This window comes from Meriones unguiculatus, chromosome 2 (genome assembly GCF_030254825.1).
Source record: "Meriones unguiculatus strain TT.TT164.6M chromosome 2, Bangor_MerUng_6.1, whole genome shotgun sequence".
Lineage (NCBI taxonomy): Eukaryota > Metazoa > Chordata > Mammalia > Rodentia > Muridae > Meriones > Meriones unguiculatus.
The window spans coordinates 144,942,849-144,963,714 of record NC_083350.1 but is presented as its reverse complement, the minus strand read 5'-3'; the positions used below and the strand labels follow the sequence as shown (position 1 = coordinate 144,963,714).

At 35.3% G+C, this 20,866-nt stretch overlaps 1 protein-coding gene across 7 annotated transcripts in view; it reads right to left on the bottom strand.

The window, feature by feature from the left end:
• Bltp1 (bridge-like lipid transfer protein family member 1) overlaps positions 1-20,866 on the bottom strand; it is a 181,565-nt gene that overhangs the window by 57,176 nt on the left and 103,523 nt on the right. For 6 of the 7 annotated variants that reach the window (XM_060378234.1, XM_060378239.1, XM_060378238.1 and 3 more), the window contains exons 47-54: positions 17,427-18,133; positions 16,798-17,043; positions 14,925-15,018; positions 12,252-12,302; positions 9,551-9,757; positions 8,511-8,749; positions 5,748-5,992; positions 3,542-3,647 (exon numbers count right to left, since the gene is read on the bottom strand). In XM_060378234.1, coding sequence (XP_060234217.1) covers positions 3,542-3,647; positions 5,748-5,992; positions 8,511-8,749; positions 9,551-9,757; positions 12,252-12,302; positions 14,925-15,018; positions 16,798-17,043; positions 17,427-18,133 — 1,895 coding nt within the window. The remainder of the gene's footprint in view (positions 1-3,541; positions 3,648-5,747; positions 5,993-8,510; positions 8,750-9,550; positions 9,758-12,251; positions 12,303-14,924; positions 15,019-16,797; positions 17,044-17,426; positions 18,134-20,866) is intronic. The other variant, XM_060378236.1, reaches the window with a different exon arrangement.

The following is a 20,866-nucleotide window of genomic DNA, read 5'->3' as shown; positions in this document are numbered from 1 at the left end:
AGGACTCTGTCAGATGTAGGGTTGGTGATATATGTATGTGTATATTTCTAAGATCAAAGTACACTACACTGATATTGAACCTCTATTCAAGTAAGTGTTATATTAAGTTATTTACCTGTTCTTGGTAACATAAGCACTGAATTGAAAGGACATTTTAATCAAGATTTACTTAAAAGTGTTTAGTTTTTGCCCAAATTTTATTGCATAGTAGTTAAAAGTACTAAACTGGTGTTAATATACCTTCTGGGTGTTCAATAACCATACTAATGTGGTTGCCTATACTAATGTGGACAGAGGAAATAAAAGACATATTATTTTTGTTCTTTGCCTTTCAACATGAACTCCTATTGAAGCCCTGGTGAGTCACCTGCCTATTTTTCAAAGAGGCCATTAAGACCTGAACAGGTAGACTGTAAAATCCAGAAGGAGAAGAGGACCTCCCCTATCAGTGGACTTGGGGAGGGGCATGTGTGAAGAAGGGGGAGGGAGGGTGGGACCAGGAGGGGAGGTGAAAGGGGCTTATGGGGGAATACAAAGTAAATAAAGTGTAATTAATAAAATAAAATAAAAATCTATTCCACAAAAGAGGAAGGTCAATACAGAGGGAAATTTTCCTTGTGATTCCAGGTGAAGCCATGGTCAAGACAGGACTTTGACTTATCCTATTGACAGAACTAACCATGGCTCCTCCTGAGCCCAAGTAATCCCTGAGGACCAGACCCTAAATGTCCATCAAAGTAAGAAGAAAGTGATTAATTTGGCCACCTGCAAAGTCTTAAGCACACAGCAGGAAAGTATAATGAAAGCTAAATAACTGATAATAATATAAAAAAATAAGTTTAGTCAAATTAAAGGACTCTCATGTTTTTTTCTTACTAAGGTCATACTTTTATTTGTGTATTTTTGATAATTCTACTTATCTCCTTTGCCTTTCAAGAGCTACAAAATAAGAGAAAAATTATGCCAAACACTACTACTCATTGGTGAACAGCTTTATGCTAGATTTCTGGATCTTTGTAGTGAAAAATGTGTCAGATCTATTATAATCTTAGTCATAATGCAACTCTCTAGACCTTGTGTATTCAATCACTGTCTTAATTTTGTCTATACTCATTTACAGTTGATCCATATTCAGATGGTCCTAAGATATTCCAACTCTGGGTCCCTTTGACTGTTCTCCCATGCTTCAAAGTCAGCAAGGGAGAAGACTCTAAGCCTCTGTGCTCCCAGTGTTTGTTGGAAGCAGCCAGTCTGATTCAACAGCCATCTACTAAATGGTTGTAGTGTCTCAACTCGTGAGGAGAAAACATTAGGTAGACAAATAGGTATTAGCAGGCTTGGAGGTCTCTGAGGAAGGAAGGAAGGACTCAACCCTTACAGCAGCCTCTTTTAAAGTGTCCAACCCCGGGGATCCAAGATGGCAGCGTTCAGCATGCACCATTTATGAAAGGCAGAGGATTTGAAACTCTGAAATTGGTGAGTGGAGAGGCAACTGAAATTGGACAATTGACATTGTGGCTCCCTGAAAGAGGGGGGACACCACAGGACCAGTGAACTTTTTGATTCAGGTCAGACGCGGACTTCTCTGGGAATGGAAAGGGGTACTTTCCTTCTTCGGGCCTCCCTCTTCCTTGGAGGAACCGAGCCACAGGGCCAGTGGCACAGAACTTGCTGCCTGAGAACGGAGACAGCAGAGGTGGGAATACTATGACACAGCTTCAGCAGCCCCCTGCCCGAGCTCGAGATCCACAGTATAATCCTGCCTGGGTCCCACACCTGCAAGCGGCTGGCCTTACCAACTCCACAGAGTCTGACTGTATGAGCTGCTCAGTCCCTCAGTCACTGTGCAGCTACCAAAGTCCAGCAGACCTGCAAAACCACCCAGGGGCACCAGCACTGAGCGATAAAAGCAAGGACATCATGAAATCTGCAGGTAAATGGTGGGAATTGGAAAAGATCATCCTGAGTGAAGTATCCCAGGAGCAGAAAGACACACATGGTATATAGTCACTTATATAGACCTATAAGATAGGATAAACATACTAAAATATGTGCACCTAAAGAAGATAAACAAGAAAGAGGACCCTTAGTAAGATGATCAATCCTCACTTAGAAAGACAAATGGGATGGACAGGAAAAGTAGAAGAAAACAAGTAACAGGACAGAAGCCTACCACAGGGGGCCTCTGAAAGACTCTATGTAGCAGTATATCAAAGCAGATGCGGAGACTCATAACCAAACCTTGGGCAGAGTGCAGAGAATCATATGAAAGCACGGGAAGTTAGTATGACCTAGAGAGGACAGGAGCTCCACAAAGACAAAATATATCAACACGGGGGCCCTCTATGAGCCTGTTTCTTCAACCAAGGACCATGTATAGATATAACCTAGAACCCCTGCTAGGCTGTAGCCCATGGTAGCTCAGCAACCAAGTGGGTTCCCTAGTAAGCGGAACAGGAACTATTTCTGATATGAACTCAACGACTGGCTCCTTTACCTCCCCCCCTTCCCCGAGAGGGAGGAACAGTCTTGCTAGGCCACAGAAGAGGACAATGCAGCCAGTGTTGGAGATAACCTGATAAGCTAGGGTCAGATGGAAGCGGGGGAGGACTCCCCTAGCAGTGGACTTGGAAAGGGGCAGGGAGGAGATTAAGAGAGGGAGAGTGGGATTGGGAGGGAATGAGGGAGGGGGCTACGGCTGGGATACAAAGTAAACAACCTGTGATTTAATATAAAAATAAAATAAAAATTTAAATAAAAAGTGTCCAATAGCAGAAACTGCCCCAAATCATGATGGGCATGCTGATCTTGACAGCAGGGAAGAGCTAGATGAATAACAACATATGCCTCCTTCTCCATCTACCCACAGAAACAAAAGTCAAGAATGTTAATCGTGGTCATGGCATTTTGAATTATCATCTCTATCCCTGATAATCACCTAGATTCCTGCTACATATACCTGTACAGATCTTACAGCTGTCCATAAGTGATGTCTATCTATCACCTGACATTCTTTCATTCACTACTCACCATTTCTTTGGCCACTCCTAGAAAAAGCCCATCTCTGGCCTCCCAAAAAAACTTTATCCTCTTTCCCTGCTCCCCTCTCTGTCTGGGCCTATAACTACTACAGCTTGTTAGTGAATGGTGGGCTTTGATTCTTATAGAGACCCCTCAATTCTCCCCCTCCTGCACTGCAGTGGGTTTTCTTAATTGAAATAAAAGACCCTACTGTTACAAACAACAGAAACAGCAAATGGTGAGCTCTAGGTTCAATAAAGGACCCTAGCTTAAGGCAATAAGATGACAAGAAGTAAAAGAAGCTAGCTCATGAATTCTCTTTTGTTCTCCAAATGTGCATCTTCTCTTTCACCTTTCTCTTGCTCTCTCTCTCGCTCTCTCTCTCTCACACACACACACACAATAATTATCGACATAATTTTTACTATTTTTATAACACTTAGGTCTTATTTCAGATCATGAAACCTCATACAGCAAATAAGAATAGAAACTTGCATTGTTAGGCTCCAGACATCCTTACCAGACACCTTCTGTATTACTTCATTCACTTCCTTCATGAACACTTTCTGTACAAACACCAAGTGGTTTAGAAGATCTGTTGTGAGATTGTGTTCAAAGGAACCAACCTGTCAAACACAATCAGAGTGTGAGATTGTACAGTTGATTTTCTGTAAAGGCAATCATCTAAAACTCTAGGAAAAGGAGATAATTATCTACATACTGTATGAGAATAATGCACTGAAAAAAGGCTTAAAGTATTCAGTTCCAATGATCATTTCTATTTGTATTAAATGCTAAAAATATAGTGACTGAACACACTGTAGGTCGCAGGATTATATGAGATATGTAATCTAATTGTATGTAACATGTATCTTGTAATTAGTACAAAGCACTAGTTTCTGACAAGAATTAGTCAACAAACAGATGAAGTAGAAAGCAACTTCTAATTAAGCGACCATTACAGAAAACACAGATTCAAGCACTCTTATGATTAAAGCAAATATTTCTATCATTGTGATATGGTTCATATTTTTATCAAAAATAAACAGATCAAAACAGATTTGTCATTTTTGATGAGAAATCACAAAAAGCTTAAGTGTCCCAGGAGGCACTTTAAAACTGTCTCTTTATTATTTTTAATCATGCATGTCTTGCCGGTATGTGGGACTGTGCATATGAATACAGGTGCCTACAGAAGTCAGACATGTGATACTCCTATGAAGGAGCCGTTTGTGAGCTGGCTGATGAGGGTGCTGGAACTAACTTAGGGCCTCTGGGAAAGCAGTTATTAATATTATTATTTTTCCTGACACAAGGCTTCTCTGTGTAGCCTTGGTTGTCCTAGACTTTGTAGAACAGGTTGGCCTCAAACTCATAGAGATCCACCTGCCTCTGCCTTCCTAAGTGCTGGAATTACAAGCGTGGGCTACTGTGCACGTTTTTAGCCACTGAGTTATCCCTCTAACTCTGCACCAGCCACTTTTATCTTGCACAAAATAGTACAAATAGTACAGAGATGAATTTCAGTGTGTTTTGGGTAACAATAAAATAGGAAATTTTGAAATATGGTAAAATTTTAGATGCTTTGAAATTAATTTGATACTTTCCTTTTTGGTACATCTGGGTTTATGTTTTTCTTAGACTATAAATTCTTCCTTTTTAGTATGTAATATTAATATGGATTTATACAATATATTGATTTAAATTTACTTTCTTTAAATGAAGCATTATTAACAGTATTACTCAACTACTTTGGGCTACTTATTTTTCTGTGTGAAAAGTATACATGCAATATAATATTTCCTAATTAAATTTTAGGCTTCTTAGAATCTTGTATACTTAGGGGTACATTTGTTTTTCCATACAGAAGTCTCAACTCTTGGCCTGGCTAGGTGGATTATTGGGCAAAGAAGTTTACCATGCAAACTTGGAGTCTTGAGTTTTGTCCTTAAAACCTAAGCAAAAGTAGAAGCAAAGAACAAAATCCACAATGGTGCCATCTGTTTTCTTTGTGTGCCATGGCACTCCACCTCCAATCACACACACACACACACACACACACACACACACACACACTTAAAAACTAGAAGAAACCCCAACTTTTATGTGCTAAAAAAGTACAGTCTGGGAAAGGTACACCAGATTTATATGGATCTCCTCCAGTTACAGATAGCATTTCTATCGAAAACTCAAAGAGCTTTCTTACAGATCTTCAAACCAAATGAAACAGGGTTTAGACAGTTATACACAGAGGTGAAAATAATGACCTTTAGATCATGACTAATAATTATGTTTAAAATCATATTACCGTATTAAAAATTACTCTTGCCCCTCACTTAAAAAAGAGAACAGGTATGTTTACCTCAAAGGTAATTAAAAAACTACAAAGTAAACATATAAAGCTCTTGACGTTAGCTATTAGTCTCTTTTCATAATCAAGTAAGCCTACAAACATTGCCATGATAAACTTGAAATTTAACAGATAAAATATAAAGTACTATATGATTAGTACATTGCTTCAAAAAACATGTTTCAATAAAAGGCAGGAAAGGTGGGACAGACAGACAGACAGACACACACCCTTTTTCTTAAAATTCAGTAGGTTAGCCTTCTGTAAAAACAAGTAAGATAACATTTAATCTTCAAAGTTTGGAACTGTGCGTATTTTGGTATCTAAATCTTGAACATGTGTAAATTGCCAAAAGTAACTTTGAAAGTACACTTACTTCTGCCACACAACGTAGATAATTCCCTTGTAAATAGTACCCTTGTTTAGAAGGCAGTTCATCTATACTCCACACTTGATCTGAGTAACTATCATGTTCTTCCATAATGTATTTCCCTGACATGGTAACAGGTGGAAGGTTAAGACTTGCAGAAGGAGGGATAGTTGACATATCTGTCGCAGAAACTTTTGAAGTAAAACGTAATCTGTGATTTGGTAACTCAAATGTAAATCTTGTCTGTGCACCTGTAAGAGGGAACATTATAGTTGTACAACCATGCAGTAATATAATCACTTTTGAAAAATGGTGTCTAAAAAAACATTTTGTCATCCCACTATCTATGTTGACATACATAAAAGTGGTATTTAAAATATGCATAGGAGATACCCTTACCTTTAAACAAGTACACGTACTATAAAGAATTAGTACTACTAAGGCAGCAGTACTCATGAAGCCTCCTGGGTACCAAACATCATATCAGATACAGATAAACATTTATAGATTCCGTGTATCACAGAAGGGAGAACAGAAAGACACTGACTTTCATGTAGAGAAGCTATACTCCAAAAGATAAAACATCTCAAGCTAGAAGCAAGCCCCAAATTCTGAAATGTTAAATACACATTCCTTTAACCTTAACAGCTGTTAAAGAGACCGTACAGTTTAGTTTAATACTGTGTTAATTTTTTTAAGCCCTCTATCTGGCAATAAGTTGTTCAGAGCTGAACAGCCAATAGCTGGGAAGAGGATACGGCGGGACTTCTGATCCTAGTGAAAGGGTCTCAGGGGGATCAGAGGAAAGGGAAATTGCCAGGAGGACACAGATGAAGAAGGAACAGCCAGGGTCAGACCAAGATGGCAGGTAAAGGGCCACATGGCAGAAAGTAGGCCCCTCTGTCCCACTGTCCAGCAACAGTGCCTGAACTTTTTAACAAATATAATAGGTTTCTGTGTCATTATTCGTGAGCTAGGGCGGGCAAAGAAAAATACTTGTGTTTTACACATGTTCACTATGCCCTTAGATATTTCTACTTTTTCATCTTGAAAATGCCTACGCAGCTTGCTCTTTCCATTAGCCTATGGATTTCAGAAGACATGATGAATACCTAAGCAAATTAGTTAATGTACTGATAGAACTGGCCTCTGATATCTTAATAACCATGTTTTTTCACTTTGCCAAATCCTAAAACTCACCTTAGATTGTTTCTATTTCTGGTAATATAAAGGTTGAAATGTTCAGAAAACTCTCTTAATAAATGTAAGAAATAGTAAAAACATTTATTCTTAATGTAATACATTTATGATTAAGTAGGTTTATTAGTGCTTTAAAGGTTAATGTAATTTGTCATGTTAAAACAAAAAAGAGAAAAAGATATATAGAAGAAAGTATCTGTATACAGTCACAAATTATTCTCAACAGAAATTTTGTAGCACAGTAGGAAAAAATCCCTTTTGTTAACATTACAAAAGAAATCTATGAAAAATCTACAGGAGTCATTTTTTAATATTAAATAAAAATTTTAAATTAATAATTAAAATAATAAATAAAACGTTGACTATAATTACCCTTAAAACTGGAATTAAGACAAGGCAAAAACAATAAAGATCAGCCATTTTCTAAATGGAGGGTAAAAGATGATAAGGTGTTGGGATGGTGATTTGGAGGTGTCTGGCAGAAGTTGGGGGTGAGGTAAGCAGATATGGTCAAAATACAGTGTATACAAAATAGATGAATAAAATTTAGAAAAAAATTATTAAAATTTAACTGATCAAATAATTTAACTTTTTGTTTTGTTCTTTGCTTAAAAGAGGGTCTTACTATGTAGTAGTTCTGGCTGGTCTGGAACTCACTACAGAGACCATGCTTGAGCTCACAGAGATCCCCTTGTCTCTGCTGCACCATCATGCCTGGCTATTTAGATTTCTTAATATATTTTTAAGAAAACTGTCCATTTCTTTTAGATTTTCGAATTTTGTGGCATATAGGCTTTTGTAGTAAGACCTAACAATTGTTTGGATTTCCTCAATGTCTGTTGTTATATCCCCTTTTCATTTCTGATTTTGCTGATTTGGAGTTTTTCTCTGCCTTTTAGTTAGTTAGGCTAAAGGTTTGTCTATCTTGTTGATTTTTTCAAAGAACCAGCTCTTGGTTTCATTGATTCTTTGAATAGTTTTATTTGTTTCTAGTTGATTGATTTCTGCTCTGAGTTTGATTACTTCAGCCATCTGCTCCTCTTGGGTGCATTTGCTTCTTTTTTCTCTAGGGCTTTCAGTTGGGCCATTAAGTTGCTTGTATGAGATGTCACCTTTGCTCGGACAAAGCTCGTGACAGCTCAATAACCACCTGGTTTCCCATAGTAAGGGGAACAGGGACTATCTCTGACAGGAACTCAATGGCAGGCTCTTTGACCCTCCACCCCAAGGGAGGAACAGTCCTGCTAGGCTACAGAGGAGGACTTTGCAGCCAGTCCTGAAGATACCTGATAAAACAGGGCCAGACGAAAGGGGAGGAAGTCCTCCCCAATCCGTGGACTTGGAAAAAGGCAGGGAGAAGCTGAGGGAGGGAGGGTGGGAGTGGGAGGGAATAAGGGAGTGGAATACAGCTGGGATACAGAGTTAGTAAAATGTACCTAATAATAATAAACAATAATAAAAAATATCTGAAAAAAATATTTTTAAGAACTTTGTTTTTTTCATCAAAATATTACTTTCTTTTCAAATTTATGATCAGTTTACATAGTTGGACTTAAAATTCCATATTACCTGTCATTCCATGGCTTCTCATTCTCCCCATCTTGTACTCTGCTTTCAGAGATGGTAAAAGTGCTGCTCCAATGGCTATGCCATCTAACATGGCGCTGAATTTGAGAACAATAGGCTTCTTCTCTAAGCCTTCTGGAAGTTGAGGGAATTCATTTGTTTCAATAGGAGTTTGATTAACACTTGTTGGAGTTTTTTCAGATGGCAGTGGGGTTGCAATATCTTCTTTCATAGGCTGTGGGCTATAAACCAAAATATACCCCCCACACAAAACTATTAGTAACTACTACTTTATTGATAAAATTACTAGATTTCTCAGTGGAAAACAGCTCGCAAATAATGATGATCTACAAAAGGCGACACAGTAATAACTTGAGCCATAATTTTTTATATGAGAACTAAAGACCTAAATAAAACAATTATAGAAAAAAAGCCATTGATTTCTGAGACTATCAAAAAAACACTATTTTATCAGTTTATACGACAGGGAAAAGTAAGTGTGTACATGCAGACACATAGGTCAGAAAAGAATATGCTATGAATAGTGGCAACAAACACAGGGAATAAAGGCTGCTATGAAAAGGTCTGATTTACTGCCCTTTAATTTATGGCAGATGGCATATAGTCTGTCTTCAATAATATACAGTAATTTCACAATAAAGGAATATGCAAAAACATGCATGCTATAAATGACTACTGCAATTTTTTAAAACTTAAACAAGAATTAACAGTTCTAGAATTCATTAATTTGCTTTTAATTGAAGTATCTTGTGATGCCAATAAATCTCTAGGCTCTCTTTCTTAAACTTTGTTTTATGCTCTGTATTTAGTATATGATAATGAAACGGCCATTGTCATGTAATACATTAATGATACACACCATGATTCTCCCATGTCATCTGAATCCTCTTCTCCAGCCCCGTTACTGTGATAATCAATGTTTATAGTAACTGCTCATTTTCCTACAAACCTCTGTTATCACAGAAAAAAAAAAGGTATATTTTCTTGCACAGTCATAGAATATTACACAGAAAATAACTCACGCTGTGGAAGGTTGTCTAATAAGGTCTGAGATTTGTTTGGATAGTTGGTGAGAACTTCGAACCATCATGCTGTGTAAGGTGGCAGGGTGCTGAGGAATGTTGATGCTGATAGCTCCTACTTTGAACACTGCAGCATTGTTTGTCTTCAGCCCCCTCTGGGCACTGTAGAGGGCTTGGGACTTGGCAATACTACATTTCACGACAGTTCTAGCAACAGAGGAGGAAGACTATTTAAATACAGCCAAATTTTAGAAAAAATACAGAGAACATAAGAGACTTTTACTCAATGAGTTAGAAGGAGATCATTCATGTGCCAAAACATTGCCTGGAAAGTTACTTAGATATACTCATTCTATACTGCATTGGAAAGTCTATTATTTCTTTAGAATATACTAACATATAAGTAAAGGCATGTGTATACACACACACACACACACACACACACACAAATTCCACTTTGTTTTTTTTTTTTTCTTATTCATAACCTCTTTTTTTCCCTCCATTTTAGTTTTGGGATCTAAAGAGAGACAGACACGACACTGAATAAAAAAAGAAAACACACTTACTATATTTCTAAAATGTAATCAAAGAATAAACAAATTTTACTCTGTTAAAAGAAATTGAAGGCAGGAGACTGCTTTAAAAAGGCCTGCTCCTTGAGTGGCTCAATAAAAAGAAGTGGGAAGCCTTGGTGTGATAAAGCATGAAGGTAACTGAGGCTAAGACCTAGAGTAGAACTGGCAGAACTCTGTAAACTGTACTACCCGTGAATCTTTAGCCAGTTTTTATGGACATCTGTCATGAGCTTTTCACATATACAGTGGGCATACCAAGCATGCTACAAATTTTTAGTCATCTTTTAGAAAATGAGAAATACATGTTATGTGACTTACGCTAAGTGGTAACTCCGTTTAAAAAACAGTAAACAGATGACTTGTAAACTAATTTACAGTCAGAGCTCTCTACATCTCCTTCCAGACTGACAAGATCATCCCCTACAAGCTGTTACTACTTTGGTCAGTGGGGGATCGTCATGCTGTTTCACTTTCTGCAAAGCTTTCATCAGCACCGGGAAGTGTACCGATGCTTACTTACCTAAGAGGAGTACTTTTTCCAATATGCATGGAACTTTTTTAGTTCTTTACCAAACAGCTAAAGTATAAGTTGAAAAATGCCCCAATATATCTGCTTTATTTTTCACATCTACCTTTATAATCTGTAGCAGCCTGATTAAATATCACTTGTATTTCATAAGCAAACACACAAAACTTAATTCCCAATTTAACCCAAAATTCAGAATAGAAAACTAGGAGAGCTCATTGCGACTGCCCACTCTACCGAAGTATTCAGCAGAAATTTTGATGTTAGAAACCTGAAGAGCTGTCCATCCCCAGCAGGCAGTCTTATTTACATTGTAATATGACCAGTCTTACACCACTCTAGGAGCTCTACCCCACTCTTCACTCCCAACCCCTACCCAGGGCCTTGTTGCCTTGAACTGGCTCCAAACTGCAAAGAGGAAGGAAGGTAGAGAAGATTAATTTACATAACTTGGCCTGTTCTGACTCTCAAATCAGTTTGTTTGAAATTTTCTACAACAGAAATGTAGAATGTGTGGATGACCATATGCTATTTAGTCAATTACAAAAGTTTCTTTCCCAGATGGCAACGCTAGTCTACATGAATGCCTCGCTCCCCGAAAACCTGAGAATGGAACAGGGTGGCCTCATATGATGATAGCACAAAGACCATCTTTTACTTTTCCATTGCTGCCTTCCAAGCCCAAAAATAATTGCTTCACAGATGTGACCTTTGGCCACTAAAAGTATTCTCTCTAAAGTTAATATTTATTATTTTGTTAAATATCCAGAGAACTCAGTGAATAAAAAGAAAGAAAAATCCTAGGTAATGTCCACATGGAGTTAAATATAGTCGTTTTTGTTTTTCTGTTTATAAAAAGACACTCATACAGGCTATTTTCCAGACATAAAATTCAATTTTTGTTACTATTGGCCCACAAAGTGACAGAACATAATCTAACAAATGACTTTAAACTGATGATGTTTTAGCTATGGCTTGTTATCAATAATGAATCAAATGTCATAAAATATGATAATCTTACCAGCAGGAAACATAATATATCTGTATATTCAACATATTCAAATTTTATTTTAAAAAATTTCAAAAACATAACTACTGCTAAGTAAATGTTAATGTGACTTGGTGACAGACTCATGAGGTGAACACTTATATACCCATCAAGTCCAGCTAACTGCAAACATACACAGTGGTTTAAATCAAAATATTCAAAACATAAATGCACATAAAAGCCATAGATAAAACTTGACAATCAGAAATTAAAATCTTCCCATTAAAACAAAATTATAAAGCTGAAACATGCAGATGCTTTGTTAGTTTTTTTTAAATTACTTTGAACTTAACAGAACCTTACCAAGTAAAAATATTTGGTTTCTATTATGGTATCAAATAGTATCATGTCCACAGAAGCACAAGAAAACAAAGTCTGTCTTACATAGGAGACAGCCCTCACTTAGGCTTGAATAACTATTAACATGTTTTAATATACAAGTGTTTATGGTAAAGCTTTGAGATGGTAATAACTATACACATCCCACAAAGATATTATAAACACTATATAATACAATATTAATCACAAGCCATGAAAAAGAATATGACATACAGAAACTCTTGTTTGGCTGTACTTGTAGGAGATGTAGGAAAATCCTCCAATCTACAGATGCAGATTCAAGAGAAAGCAGGAAAACAAAAAGGAAGCAAATCAGCATTTGTATATAAGTTAGTTACAACAGGACTGCATATCAGGAGGCTTAACTAATATCTAGCTCTTAAAATTTTCTTTCAAATGACTTTTGAAGCTACTTATTCCATTTTATTTCCTTTTAATTGCAGTTGGAAATAAAACGCTGAAGCACAAATCCAAAAAGCATTAACAAAAAGTCTTTTTTCCAAATTATTTTTAATTAATTAATTTTTTAATTAATTACAATTTATTCACTTTGTATCCCAGCTGTAGTTCCCTCCCTCATGCCCTCCCAAATCCACCCTCCCTCTCTCTTCTCCTCCCATGCCCCTCGCCCAGTCCACTGATAGGGGAGGCCCTCCTCCCCTTTCCTCTGACCCTAGCCTATCAGGTCTCATCAGGACTGGCTGCATTGTCTTCTTCTGTGGCCTGGTAAGGCTGCTCCCCCCTCAGGGGGAAGTGATCAAAGAGCCAGCCACTGAGATCTTGTCAGAGACAGCTCTTGTTCCCCTTACTAGGGAACCCATTTCTTTCTGTATCTCTTCCACACACTACCTGAAGTCCTAGCTAGAACACTGAGACAACTAAAGGAAATCAAGGGGATACAAATTGGAAAGGAAGAAGTCAAAGTATCACTATTCACAGACAATATGATAGTATATATGAGTGACCCCCAAAATTCAACCAGAGAACTCCTTCAGCTAATAAATACCTCCAGCAAAGTGGCTGGATACAAAATTAACTCAAAAAGCAAAATCAGTAGCCCTCCTATATATGAAAAACAAAAAGTCTTAAGACTAATAGTTTGACAGTATCAAAGGAGTAACTTTTACAGTCAAATAAAACAGATAAGGGGAAAAGATAAGAAATAGCAACTCTACATTTTTAAAAACATCATTTTATACTGTTAAGTTCTACAAGCTGAGAGACTGAAGCAATTCTCTTAAGAAATGATACACACAATGAGACTCTAGATAAAAGTCAGCACTTGGGACAACTAAGGGAGCCCTGTTAGGAGTCAATGAAACAACCACCAAATCTGCTTTCTTGATGAAAGAGAAAGACAAAAGCAGTGTAGCTTTGGGCTCTTCTCACTAGACCATTTTAAACAGATTATGCTAATACCTTAATCTTTTTATTCAATAAAGTGGAGATAAAATTACCTCAGCTCACAGAATTGTAAAGAGGGCCAAGTAAATAAACTGATATTTAATTTCTGTCTCACAATAGGGGTTTTATAATACAAGCAATATTACATCCTGCTGCTCTTCCACAATGAGTGGAGAGAGACTGGTTTTTAACCATGGGAATTTTCTGGGGTTTTTTGTTTTGTTTTAAGATGGCTTTGTTTTAAATGGGTCCTGGGAAGCTCCTATGAATAATTCTGGGTAACAGTTCTAAGCTTCTTGGGTAAGAGTTAAGCCTGAGATCTCTATAGTAGGCTCTGGCATGTTTATAAATACCTATGTGAAATGTTGCCCAGGACAGGTTTTGCATTATCCAGAGTTCCAAAATATTGTGACTACAATGTTTTCTTAGTTTGATCTATTAATAATTTTCACAGTAGGAGCCAAATCCTCGATTTTAGTGGTTATCTAGCCTCAGCTCTATTTTGCAGGACAACATTAGCACAATATGAATTATACTATCAAGAAAGAATAAATTCTCAAAATGACCTTAACTATTAGAACATTTTTATTTATAATACAAAACTGATCCACTGAAAAGAAATTAGAAATTAAGGCAAATACCACCAAAGATATAAACAAAGTTTCATGGTTATTATGCATTCTTCATATACAAGTGGTCTGTAAACCATGGGTAAAATGTTATCAACACCAGAATAATTCTGATCAGAACAGATCCAAGAACAGAATTTACAGGAAAAAAAAAATGTAAGAACAGACATTTAAAATACAGTATATGGGTTTTTTATTTATTTGGCTTTATGTTTCTTTGTTTAGACAGGTTTTCACTCTATAATCCAGGGTAGCCTGGGATGTAGTATCTAGCCAAAGCTGGCCTCTAATTAGTGACAATGGACCTGCCTCAATCTCCCAAGTGCTGGAATTACAAGTGAGCTATCACACCTAATTTGATAAGCTCTTAAAAAAAAAAAAAAGGCATAGTTTATACTTTAAACAGATTTTAAAGGCCTTACTGTTAAGTTCATTAAATGCATAATGACAAATCTGAAGTGTAGGTGAAAATAAGTAATAATTGTTTAATAAAAAATTAAGTTTTTAGTCTTTGTAATTTTAATTACCTATTTAAATGACAGAAAAATTTACAACCTACATGCTAAACAGAAATTTGTACTGTGATCATTTTTCTTATAAGAAAATCTCACAAAGTGCTGAAAATTGGGCTTTTCTTTCTTTTTGTAATGGCGGGTGAATTTAGGGTAAGAAGAGGGGAGCAAAATCAATTATTTCTTTCCCAAAATATTTTACTAGTGATATTCTTAAAGACAGTATCTAGAAACACTGTATAAACCTCAAACTTCATCAACTATGAGTTCATTCAAGGAATTTTTTTTTTATAAATTGTAACAAAGTAGTAAAAGAAGACAGTAAAAGTAAACACACTTACTGTATATTTGGTGTGATCCCTTCAAGCAGCACAATATTAACCCCACCAATGTGAGCAGTAGCACATGTCTCAGTCATCTTTTGATGTAAAACATCTTAAATATGAGAAAAAAGTTATTTGAATTCTGAAAATAAGATAATCATGTCTTATATTAAAACTACCTTACAATAACTGTAAATTATAATAAAACATGCACAATTTTGTCAGGCTACCTTAAGAAAACTTCATCAGCATACAAAATGCATTTATATATGCATACAGAGTATATATAAAAAGTACACATAAAAAGTTAAATATAAAAAGAGTATATATAAAAGTATATATAAAAAGTATACAAAAAACTGCATTTTAAGATGGCTTCGTACATTAAATAATTTACTGGTATTAAATGGTCTATAAAAATTTATGGCATATTAAATGGTATATAAAAATTTACTTTTAAAAAAGGAAAACAAATAAACTTCTACTCTTGGTTCAAATAATTCCTATAATTTTAATACATTTATTACTTATAAAAGTACATAAAAATAATCATGTCATTTTACATGGTTTTCTCCTTTTGTATTTTTCATGTAAATAAATCCTATGTTACAACCTATAATGGATAAATCTTAAAACTATCTTGGGGCTACAAAAATAACTACCATCTCTTTAACGCAATTCATTTTCACAGAATTATGACTTTCTATTCCTTCTAGGTCTGTAAAACTAGAATTGCTACAGCAAAGAATAACTACAGTTTAAAGACTACGGATAAAGCCTATTATCTTTAGGAATGGTAAATCAACTGATTTAGAATTAAATGTCCATTTCTCAAGAGTCTAAGCAAAAGTAATTTATATATAACAATATAATTCTTAATGTTCACTGAAACAACAGAAGAAAAAAATTGGTTAATTTTAAAACTACAAAAGTAAAAGAAAATTTTACTTCAATGTAGCATCTTTTTGCCTTGTATTTGAGAATTAATGTATTTGCATCTCTCTCAGCAATTTATAATCTATAAATTATAAATCTATAATTTCTTCACAAGATTTTCTTTAACACAAATTTTCATATAAAATTGGTGTTTAACTTTTGTTTTATAATTAGGGCATGAAAAGAAAAGCTATAGAAGAGTATTTAATGAGAAATTTAGACTTTATAAATTGGTTAAACACGAAATTAACAAAAACACATGGTCATTCATAATTTTCTTTTCTTGTACAATATAACAATCAAGAAGAAAGCTAATATGCAAGGAAATCCTGAAAGTTAATTCCACACTGCTTTTTCTATTAATTTGATTTTGACCTTTCTGAACCTGGGGTATATTTTACAAGCAATCACTCTGGCAGTATTATTTTCTTTGTACTACAAAAGTTATGGAGTATATTGAACCAGATGCTCTCCCAGCTTTAATAAACTGCCAAACTCTCTGTAATCATTTTAAATATAATGGCATAGCTTCAATATTCTAGGTAAATTTCACATTCAGTAATCAAATTTTTATAAGATTCTTAATTTTTATAAAGATACTAAATGAGTATTAGATTATAAATTCCTATAGTGGGTAATAAAGAAAAGCAAATATTTTACACATTTCACTTCTTCCTTGAATTTTCAAATATCAGAAACATGTTACTAGTTTATACTCAAAGACAAGTTAGTGATCAGCTACCACCCAGCTTAAGACACTTATTAGCCAAAGCTCAAGTATTTCTGTTAGGTATCAAAGCTCCCTTTACTCCTTTTACTCACTGATCTTGACTAAGTTGTACAATTTTGGCAAATCTCATTTTCTGAGAAAGCCTGCCAAGTGGGAATTGCAGCAACATAGGAGCATTCATTTCTTTCAGCAAAGCAACATTACAGTATTGGAAAAGCATTATACCTTTCATTTTTTCCTTGAGGGTGAAACTGCCATGGATCCTCTTCAGTTCTGATTCCATTGTCAGCCCACCAATATCTGCCTCTAGATGTGTGCGGTTCACCATGCCAATCCCAAACACAATTAAAGTAACATGTTGAGGTTCAGAGGTGACCAGACTTCGTTTCCTCTGTGTTTTAGTCAAACTGTTGTTGTCTTGTTCATTCTCAAACACAACTCTACATGTTGGCTCCGTAGGACTCCGAACACCTTTTCAGTAAATGGAAATACATGGTTTAAGATTTGAAAACACAAAAACATTCTAAATGCTGTTTCTGTATCTTGTTTTCAAATTCTAAACTAGACTTTTCTCTCCTCTAAATGATTCAACTATTTTTTTCCCCACTAGTACCTACTAAACGATTACTCTAGATATTTGAAATGAAGTCCATCTAAATCCTTTAAAAGTAGTCCATTAGGGTCAGGGAAGACAGGCAGTATGCTAACAGAGTATCTGAATGTCAGCACTATTTTCTCTCCTTGGTGACTACCAATTTCTCTGAATTTTAAGCTTAAACCATTAATATTGTACACAGCCTGTCTTCTTTGGCATTCCTAAAAAGAAAATTTTATATCATAAAAATGCTTGTTACCTGCTGGTCCGAATGTTTCTGAGGATTTTTCCAATATTCCTGTTGGGTCAGAGATAAGTGAATAGAAGTTAAGCAATTTGTACATATTCTGCCAGCATTCAGCTGATGGCTCACTTTGCTCTGACACTGTAATGGAATCTGAATCATCCATATGAATGGTCATGTGATCCACCACATCCTTTGAGCCTTTCCTCGATACTTTTGAAGTTCTTCTCTCAGACCTTCCAAGTGAGTTTTTATTTCGGGATTCTTTTTTGTTGTTCTCATTGTTGGTCCGTTTGTTCTTGGCATTGTTTACTCTGTTGCCACCATTCAGGCTTCCTCTAGAACTGCGGCTGAAGTCAGAGGATCGGAAATCCCGATGTTTTCTGGTTTTGAAGGTAGGTGTAGGGGAAGCCGATCCGGCTGTGTATCTACTAAGTTTAATGTCTGTCTGAGTTGCTTTGATGTCATCTATCATTGTACTGAATTGATGGATAAGACGAACCAAAGCCATATCTACATGCTGACTTATTGACTGACAGGAAATAGTGAAGTTGCAGTGGAAGGTGTTGTAATAGCGCTTGTTGAGATCATGAAAGGAAAGGGCACTGGTGGAGTTCTGAGGAGTGCACACTGACTTTTCCATCACAACAGCACTGATGCTGAAGGTTTCCAACATTAGTGCTGGCTTGAACTCAAGTGGGGGAAGATTCACATGGCCTTGCCTAAAATGTTCAAAAGGAAAGGAGAAGCTGTTAATTCCTTTTATGAAGAACTTCATAGCACATTCTTATGCATTATAAACATAATAACTTCCAGGGTGAAATGTACCATTAATAAAGAGATTCAATACATTACATGATTGTTCTAGGCTAGGCTTTTCATGAGCCAGCAGATAGCCTTTAGTTTTTGTTAATTTTATTCTAAAATTGACTTAGAAGTCAAAAATCAATTGTCTTCTATTAAAAAAAATAACTAGTTTCAATAAAATAAGGGAACTTTTTTCTTGCTATCCAACAGTATGGAAATTTAGAGTTAATCACAGATCAATTAGAACTAGCTAGTCATTGTAAGCAGGGAATTGAATTTTCATTTAGTATAATTTTATTTGTTATTGGAAAGAAACTCTGCACAGCTTTCATTGCCAAGTTGTAAGTGGAAAGGAAAACAAACTGAAACAAAACCACACTAAAAATACCTAAAATCTCAAACAAGATTATTGTTAAAGTCCACCACTTTTCTAAACACTTTCATGTTAAGAATTACAGTCATCTTAAACATTTTAGTTTTAAAAGCCACTCAACTTCTATCAACAATAACAATAAATCTCATATAAATAAAAGGAACATTTTTCTTCTTTTTCCATATGCACTGTGAATACACTGCCACACAGTACAAGTGAAAGAGAGGCCTATCTCTATTAAAAAAAATAAAAATAAAAACCACTTTGATATTCTCAATTTAATTCTGAATTTATATTGAGAGCATGTAATTCCTTAGTGAATAACGGCATTTATCATTTAATAAAAAGTATGTCACATTATAGTGTAATATGTAGAAATGCACAAGGAGCTGACTACCAATGTTCTGCATGTGTTTGCAAAAGGAAACATTGAACACTAAGAACTAGAACAAACAAAAGACTAAAAATTTACAAGGATAATCCAAAACTGAGGAGAGAAATATCAAATCTCTGCAAACAAACAATTATGCAAGTAAGCAAGCAATCAACCCCAAAACAAAAACAAACAAACAAACAAACAACAACAAAAAAACTCCTGAAACATGTAAGAATGACCAAAAGGAAGGGAAAAGAAATCTGAGGACAGTCAAGAAAAGAAAAAAAGAACTTGGAGTACATATGAAACAGTCACTTACTCACTTAGGCAGCCAGGTGAGTTAAGGACTGCACAGACACTATGAAGCCAAAGTCACAACTAAAACTTCAAAACACTTATGTTTCTATACACATATATATTTATATACGTATATTAAATACGTATATTTTGACAAACATTTTCAAGGTCTCAACTTTTCCACTAATTTTTACAAATACTTTGCAAGTTAAGATGTCAACTACATCTATGAGATACTGCATGCTGGTCTCTACGCTTTATTAACTGCCAAGGCTTTAAAATCAAAGTGTTATGAATGTTTATACAAAAATTGCAATCCAAAATAAATGTACAATAACTAGAAGAATAGATAGTGTGCTACAAAACAAAGCAGTTAAGACTAAAATTAATTGCTGAGAAACCAAAAGCTTAGGGTAAAATTACAAAACCTCTCAGCTGGCTGACAATGAGCTGGTTTAAAGACTAGATAATACTCAGAGTGTTTCTGGAAGCAACAGAAAGAGGAATGCTAAGTTTGGATTAAGAATCACAAAAAGGAAAGTGTGGCTAGGTGAGTGAGATTTGACATATGCACCACTGCACAGCATATGAGGCCAGTAAAATGTTATAACTGTTATCTAATTATACACATATGCATATGTACAAAATCTGAATATCTGCAGGCAATTTCTTATATATAATGACCATGTATAATGTAGTTGTATGTGCTTATTTAGAAGGAATATATATTTGTATGTGTGTTCCAACACGCATATATATTTACATACAATATTTTGACAAATATTTTCAAGGTGTTAATTCCACTAATTTTTAGAAACACATTGCAAGAACTCCCTGTGTTTAACAGAAAAGAGACTACTATTTTTATATTCCTGTATTATTATAAAATCCTCAGATGTTTTGACGTCAAATAAAATTAAAGAAAGCCTATTATTCTCTATGTGATTGCAGCACATTTTATAAAAGTGAATTTTTAAAAATTATTTAAAATTTAAATATGGGCCATTAAGATGGCTTAATGGATGAAGGCACTTGACACTAAGTCTGATGGTATCAGTTCAATCCCTGAGATCTACATGGTGGAAAGAATTGTTTCTCAAAGGTTGTCCTCTAACCTCCATAGGAATGTTCTCTCATGACTGCACACATGTGTACATGAACACACAACAAATAAATGTAATTAAATTCTAAAAATTTTGAACAGAATATTCAAATTAAAAATCTAGTTTTCTCAAATTTAAATTGGATATAATTGACAGTTTACTCTTATACCTTGTAAAACTAACTACAAAGAAAAGAAAACTAAGGATGTTGCAAAAACATTATAAAAAATGCCACTTGTGACCATATTTCAGGATTCCTTTCCAGGTCAATAAGACACCCAATGTAAAAATTCATCTTCTCAAAGGAAGAGTCAAGCCTATTAGTAGATATGAAACTGTTTATTCAAGCAGTAAAGAAATGTAAGAATACCCAAGAATATACAGTATGGCAGTAGCAGGTAGCTCATATTTTTATCCCTCATATGCTATGTATGCCTTCCTGTATATTTGTTTCTGATGGCTGTGTTCTCAATATGAATCTTACTCTATTTCTGGATAT